The sequence below is a fragment of the Gavialis gangeticus genome, unplaced genomic scaffold, assembly GCF_001723915.1.
Source record: "Gavialis gangeticus isolate Ggan-Ray unplaced genomic scaffold, GavGan_comp1, whole genome shotgun sequence".
In the NCBI taxonomy this organism is placed as follows: Eukaryota; Metazoa; Chordata; order Crocodylia; family Gavialidae; genus Gavialis; species Gavialis gangeticus.
The window spans coordinates 28,635,823-28,643,279 of record NW_017728994.1 but is presented as its reverse complement, the minus strand read 5'-3'; the positions used below and the strand labels follow the sequence as shown (position 1 = coordinate 28,643,279).

At 45.1% G+C, this 7,457-nt stretch overlaps 1 protein-coding gene across 1 annotated transcript in view; it reads left to right on the top strand.

The window, feature by feature from the left end:
- Positions 1-4,644, top strand: part of PIK3AP1 (phosphoinositide-3-kinase adaptor protein 1) — a gene marked incomplete at its 5' end in the record, with an annotated part of 96,972 nt that extends 92,328 nt beyond the window's left edge. The window contains 3 exons of the mRNA XM_019502103.1: positions 1,174-1,244; positions 2,415-2,530; positions 3,617-4,644. Of these exons, the coding sequence (XP_019357648.1) occupies positions 1,174-1,244; positions 2,415-2,530; positions 3,617-3,671 (242 nt within the window). The remainder of the gene's footprint in view (positions 1-1,173; positions 1,245-2,414; positions 2,531-3,616) is intronic.
- Positions 4,645-7,457: the final 2,813 nt, after the last annotated feature.

Below are 7,457 nucleotides of genomic sequence, written 5' to 3'. Positions count from 1 at the left end.
GTAGAGGGGGGGGAGGGGCGGGCCCCAGGCTTTTCGCGGGGGGGGGGGAAGGAAGGGGGGAGGGTGGACTGCACTGTGGAGGGCAGCTGTGGCACTGGGAGGGGGCTGCAGCCACCCCAAGATTTTCAATAGCCCACCGACACCCCCCCCTGCTCCCCAGCACCGCTGCCACCCACCCAGAGCACAGCACAAACCGCCCCCCCAACCAGGAAAAGCCTGGCGCTGTTCTGGCCACAGCCTACAGTGGCAGCCCATCCTACCTTACACAGATCTGGGGGCACATGCCCCCCCGTCCCATGTCCTCCTGGGATGTGCGCAGTGGTGGGAGCCACTACCCCTCCCTGCACCCCCCGAACGAACCGTGGCTCTGTCCCATGCCCCACCCTGACTGTGCAGGACCTGGCAGGGCGGGTGTGGGGTCCCGGAGGCTTTGTCCCCTCCAGCCTGGTGGTTCAGCCAAGACTGGCTCTGCTCCGGCCCCTGGCTGGGGTTCCAAGGCAGTTTGGGGCCAGTGCCAGGGTGGGGAGACAACTGGGGCCGCGTTGGGGCTGGGGGCGACAGATTTCTCGGTGCAGGGGCTGCTGGGAAACAACCCTGGGCATGGGGGAAGGGATGGGTACAGCAGGCCCCAGCCTTAGCCCAGTCCTGGGCCTGGCTTGGCTTGGCTTCCTCCCTATCCCTGCTAGGTCCCAGGCCTAGGCCCCACATCCTCCACCCCTTTTTCCTCCCCACAGCTGGCTGGGCAGTGGGGGGAGGTGCTGATTTCAGCCCCCCCCCCCCAGCTAGAAGGGGGTACAGTCCAGAAGGGGTACACTCCTTAAAAAAGGCTGAAAACCCCCGCTCTAACTGATCTGCTCTTTTTGTCTGTCCACACTAACCGAAACCATTGCAACTTTGAATGTGTTTCATTTGATACTCCATATAGAGGTCCTCCAAGTTTTCAGCAGGGCACCAGACAAAACAGTTACATTGCTTCACATGACACAGGCTTGTGAGTGGTAGGTCTCTCCTCTACAATTGAAAAATTGTTTAGTGTTGCCTGTCTACAGTCTGACCATTTCAATGGGCATTAAGACATAAAGGGGAAACTGGCATGAATTTTCCATAGGTAACTTCCCTATAAGTGTATGAGATTTAACAACTAACTTGTTTTTTCTCTCCTACTGTCTCCAGGCAGTGCAAGTAACCGATCCAGTACTCGAAGCGTCATGAGTGGCAGTAGTGGAATGGAAGGTGACAGCGAGGTATGCTTTCAGCTCTGTTGTACACTGTCTGTTTGCCTTCAGTGTGCATTTGGGTCTGATCTTGTATTGCACTATTTAAAAAAAATTCTACTAACAAAACTTACAAAATTACAAAGCAGCTTTAGATCTTCATTAAAACAAAGTTACCCACTTCTGCTGTAAAAGGTAGAAGAAACAAACTAACATGAAATGTGGTTGCTATGGGCCTCTGTGCATCCTCGTGAATGTAACCCTCTCCACATCTGTTCTTACCTCTCGCTTGGTTCATATCTGTAGTCTAATTTGAAAGCTCTTTGAGGCAGGGATCTTTCCTGAGCACCTGTTCCACAAAGCACCTAGCATGCCTTATAGAATAATAGAGCTGAAGAGGACTTCACAGGTCATAGGCACAATGCTCCTTGTAGAACATATATAAATATATTCTCCGTTACATTATAAGTGGATTTTCACATGCTTATTTGTCCAGTCCCAAAGTTTCCTTCCAAGGAAGGTGATATACCTGTGTGGGGAGTGGACTCTTGAAGGAACATAGGACTGGAAGGGGTCCCCTAGGCTTTTGAGTCCAGTCTCTTGTATTTGCAGACAACCATTAACCAAAGAGCTTGAAAAATCTTCCATGCCAAAACCTCACATGCCACATCTGGAAGGCACAAAACCAGAAATGCTAAGAACACACGGCACCAGTAAAACCAGGGGAAATGAAGGCTCTGCCGGTGCTTTGACTGCATTGACAAAAGTAACTGGAATATTGCCTATTGGAAGGATCCCGGGAAACTGATTATTGCCCATACTATCAAGAAAGGTGAAAACCTCCACAGCCCTTGACAATCTGACCTATGGAAAAATGGCTTCCCAAAGCTGGCATCTGGTTTGATCCTGAGCAGAAGGGCAACACTCTAACTAGGAACCTCTGAGGCTGCTAGCTAGGATGAGATCTAACAGTGGAGTAACTAGGGCAGTGTGAACAGGACAACTGCCCCAGGCACTGATTGGGAGTGGGGGGAAGGGAGAATCAAAAATTGTGATCACAATAGCAACTGGAAGTCGCTGCTGAACCTGAGCCCTGGATGTCCAGCAGTATCCCTACCCTGCTGAGATCTAAGATGCTAGCATGTTGTGAATGATGTGGATAAACTTAGTTCTTTTGCCCTTTCCTTTTCTTTTGTGTAGGACAATGAAATCCCAGAATCCAAGAGAAGCCACAGTCCAGGAGCCCCACAGCTGGAGAGGTTACCTCTCACTCTGCCTGAAAGGCCTCCAAGAGTGCCTCCCCGAGGTGCAAGCAGGTAATGCATATGACTGAGCTTGATCACAAGCTTCCAATGGTATCCATAGCATGATGTGAACAGCACGGAAAACTCCATGTGTAATGCATCCTTTCAGAGGAGTTGTGAGGCTGTTTGCAGGAAGCAAATGTTGCTAATAAATTGTGGAATTCATTTGCTCCTCCATAATACTTAGAATTGGTTTCCAAGTTAGTAATCTGACTGCAGCAATCCTTTTAGTGTGTGAGCCAAACTAATAAGTGCTGTGTTCCTGGAACATAACATGTTCCATCTTGAATTAGACTGATCCAACTAATCTAGTATCTTTCCTCTTAATACCTGATCCTTTTGAAAAGAACTCATCGTAGGCAGAAGGAATTCCCTCCAGTGGGTGAGCTATCTTTATACTCTGAGCAAGACTTGTTTTGTTTCGTCTCATCTCAGCACAAAAGTTGCACTACTTTGACTAAAGGGTTGCTTTTAACAATGTTTAGATAAGCTGTTACAAACTTGATTTAAAAACAACCCTTTAATTAAACCAGCACACATCTGTGTAGTCCATCTTGGGGATCCTACCTTGCATAACTGCAGAGATTAATGATATTTTTCAGCTGTTACAGTAATCCAGATACAATTGCTGACCATCCTCAGAAGCAGGGAATTCTACATGTTAGCTCAGCTATTGCACTAGTAAGCCAGAACCCTTTTGAAACTGCAGGGGCCAATTATATCCCTCTTGTCTTTTTCATTCCAAGATCTTCAGAAGAAAGATGCTATATAAGTTTATCATTTTACCCTAACAAAGTACTCTACAGACGGTAAGCAGCCCCCAACCCTCCTGGCAGACAGGCAGCTACTGTATTATTGCAACTATGTAAAGATGGAGAAGGAACAGGGAACAAATGACTTGGCCAGTATTATACCAGACTCCTGGGTTCTGTTCCTAGTTGTCCTGCTGCTGCCAGTCCTAGCTAATCACTAGCATGCAATACATATGTTAGATATCACAATGTAGATTGTTCTTATATTAGATATTAAAGATTATTTGCTATTCTAGAATTCTGTTCCCTGGTTTCTGATATGCTCCTATTATGTGTCTTGTTGCAGGCCTGTAAGCAGTGAAAGCCTTCTTCCTCCACCTGTGCCCCCAAGAGGTCGCTGAATCTCAATGTATTTTGGAATCTGGGATTTTCTAGAGCATGTATAAGTGTGTGGGGAGGGAGGGGGGTGATATTTTTGGGTCTTTTACAATTATTTATAGGTGGAAGTAAGGTTATTTTCTTCCCTCAAGTATCTTTTTTTCACTGAGATATCTCTCAGCCTCTGGTGCCTTTTTTCTTGAAGGCTGTTTGTACTTCTGAATTTTAAGGAAAAGCCATCTGAATTGACAAGGAGAATTCTGATGAGCTCTCTGACAGCTCTGAATCAAGATAAGGAGCTAATCCTCCCCAGTCAAGAGCATCCCAGCAAACATCCCTTTGGTTATTCTAATAAGAATTGTTTTAAAAAAAGGATTTAATGTTCTTTTGCAAAAAGTTCTTTGAGACTTTATTTGAGGACTACTCATTACAGGCTTCACAAAACGAGTATACCAATGAATATGCTATAACTTGGACACTGGGTTCATTTGCATCAAATCCCAGGTGGTTTAGGATTTCTCTTCAAGAAGGAATCGCTAGACTGGTTTTTGCGAAAGGACTCTGAAGACTACTTTATGCAAGCAAATGTTCTTGTGTACATTATTTTAATCTAATTGTCTCTTCCCCTTTGTCCCTGGATGGGATTTTTTGTTTGCAAGGTTCCGTGTATGCTGCTTTTGGGAATGCAAAACCCCCTGACAGTGACAGATGGATTTGCTCTTGGGCGCAAAGCAGCAGCTTAGGAGTCTTCTGGGGATTTTGTTACTTTAAACAAGTGGTTCTCAACCTTTTTAGATTCAAGACACCCTTTGTTAGACTCAAGGTACCCCTTTGAAATTGCAAGCTCTTAGTTTTGACTTGTTTTTTGATTACAAAAAAATAATAGAGCAATTCTTCTGTAGCAAAGATCTCTGAAAGACTACAAATTGGAATGCTTTTAAAACTATGGATTCCTATATGAAATCTGTGGGCTTATTTTATGAATCATATGTGCATGCCTGATCTCAAGGCACAATGGCACGCAGGTTGGGAATCACTGCTTTACATCTAAGAAGCTGACTTTTTGCATGAGGGAAAAGAATATGCAATGCTCCTCTACCTTTCTTTCTCCCCTGTGCACTTTGGATTATCCTCACTAGACATCCTGAGGCTCTTTGCTTAGGCTTTATCACAGCTGATCTCCTCCTAAATGCATCCCCCTTACCAGTATCAGCTGTGTGTTTAATTCTTGCTTTTTGTCTGGGGTATGCCTTCCCTAAGCATCCTTTCTGGCAAGGTTAATCTGCAGTAGCAGCATCTCACCTGTTCAGCCTGAGGGTGTAAAACTTTCACAAAGGGCTTCTCTGTTCTGCACCCCTCCTACCATGCCAATGGCACACAAAGCAGAAACCACATGAGCCCTTGTTGCAGGGGACAGAGAAGCTGTCTTTGAGACCTTCCTTAATTCTGCCCTGGCCCACAGCTGAGGAAAGAACAATGGGCTCTAGCTGTCCCTGGGTGATGTGGCCCATTGGGTGTGATCCACAGCTGACACAGGTTAGAGCTGCCTGTGGCTGCTTCAGCCCAGTGTTAGAGAATTTTTTGATTTTCAGCTTCTCTCCCTCCTCCCTCCCCCCTGAGTCTTTGTGGAGGAGAGAAGCTATTCCTTACCCTGGGCTCAGGAGGAGCTGATCTAATGCCTGTGCTGCTCTTTTGGGCTCCCACAACCCAACAGATAGGCAAACAGGATAAGAGTTGCAGTTCTGCCTCTCCTGCAATGCAGTATGTGGCCACTTGAGGGACCTGCTGAAGAGCTGGAGCAAAGAAGGAGCAATAGCTGTGCTCTATTTCTAGCTCACGTCTGGGCTGCTGTGGAGGGTGGCATTAAAGGTACTTCACTGTTTACCTCACTTTTCTTCAGGGCATGGGTGGGGATGGTGATCAGGAAATGCAGCTAAGTTCTCATTCGGATACAAACTCCCTTCTCAATGCAGGATTTTCCTTATAAGCCACAGGCTGCACAATCCTTTACATGTACGTACTGTCCCGTGTCCAGTGACCAGGTGTGACTCTAAACACTACACACTCTGAATAGCAGTTTGCAGCATCTTGCTCTCTGGTCCTTTGAATGGGAGTGGAGGGGCAGTGACTACAGACAGCTACAGTGGTCAAGTCCCTGCCACTATTCTAGTGAACAGAAAAAGGTCTTTTTGCTTATTGATGAGGAAATTGATACCATGGGTGAATGAAGGAGAATGGATTAAGAAAATAAAACTGAAGAAGTTAATCCAAGGGCCTGATGGCCCTTATTCAGCCCGTGCTACTGCTGTTTTTTGTATATAGCTCCTTGACACTGTGCTCTGATGTTGTCCTAACCTGCAAGCTATCCAGCAACACCCTGGCTTCCCTGGTTTGCCCTGTGTGCTGCTCCTAAACTGAAATTAGCGATGCAGCATTACAGGAATTAAACTGCTTTCGCATCTTTTCCAGGCACCAAGGAGGGTAGGGAAGGAGCTAAAGGGTGTGGTGGAGATTACAAAGAAGGCAGAAAGTAAAAAGCAAAATGTGAAAGGTGCCATGAAATTGCCAGCTCTGAGGAAAGATTATGGCAAGGCAGTGAGGCAATGGGACTTTAGTTTAGGCACTGCTTCAACTCAAAGTCATGAGGGATCTCACTGTGGGCAACCCTCAGGAGACTGTCAAACATGATTTCTCTAACGGGTTCATCTGAACTCAACTAGAGAAAGCATTTCCAAACAATCTTAGCATTGCCACCTGTTGGACTGTCATTGCAACAACTGAATTGCAAATGCTGAGTTTAGGAGTGAGATGAGCTATGCTTGTTCAAGCTGCTTAAGTTAATAATAGCCCTTAAATCTCTGCTTAGAGTCTCCTTCTCTTTGAAGCTCAGAACTTCCCTATGTTGAAGTGTGAATCATAAATCCCACCCACCACAGCAGATGGGTTTGCAGACAGACTTAAGGACTGAGTGAGGCCAAATTTTCCTTCCCCTCATAGGTGGTGGGCCATCCAGTTTAGAATTGACATATGCTAGCTGGCCAGTGTGAGAGAGCATGTGCCACTTCTCCCTCAGCTGTATCTTTCTCCAGCTCTCTATTTATTTTTAAGTATGAGACAGTTGGAGCAATTTTTGACCAACATTTTCCCTTGTGGGACCAGTCCTGCCTCCACTAAAATCAGTGGATAATTTTGCCATGGACTCAATGAAAGTAGAGTCATTCCCTATGGAAAATGCATCATGAAACTGTTTGAATCAAAGCTTAGTTTGTTACAACAATGAAGAAAATAAATTTGACATGTGAGGCTGTGAGGAGAAAACATTTTATGGATTCTGCAGGCTGTGCCTAATGGAGAAAGTAAACCTATGTTAAAGTTCATCAATCCATATGAGAAAAGACATGAAGGAATACTTGTGTTCCTCTGACTTATGATAGCTCTGTGTGAACTTATTTATTTTTGGCATTGTGCAATATTTGATATGAGAAGAATGCAATGTTTGCTGTTTGTCTTTTGGGAAATGTAAATGTCTTATGAAAATTGCTTTTGTATTCCTTTCTTTTAAAGATTGTTTGATCAATGGGTGCTTAATGCTGTGTCTGCTTTTTTTTACTTCAGGCGTTTAAGTTGTTTGGGATATTTATAAATACACATGCCAGTTTGGTAGAATAAAGTTGCAGTAACTGACAGGGTAAACTCACCAGTCCCTTCAGTTTGGATAAAACTTTATTCAGGTTTTCAAAAGCATATGCACATCAAATAGGAAATGATTTTTTGCAGTTGGGAGTCACATGGCACATATGTAACAATGC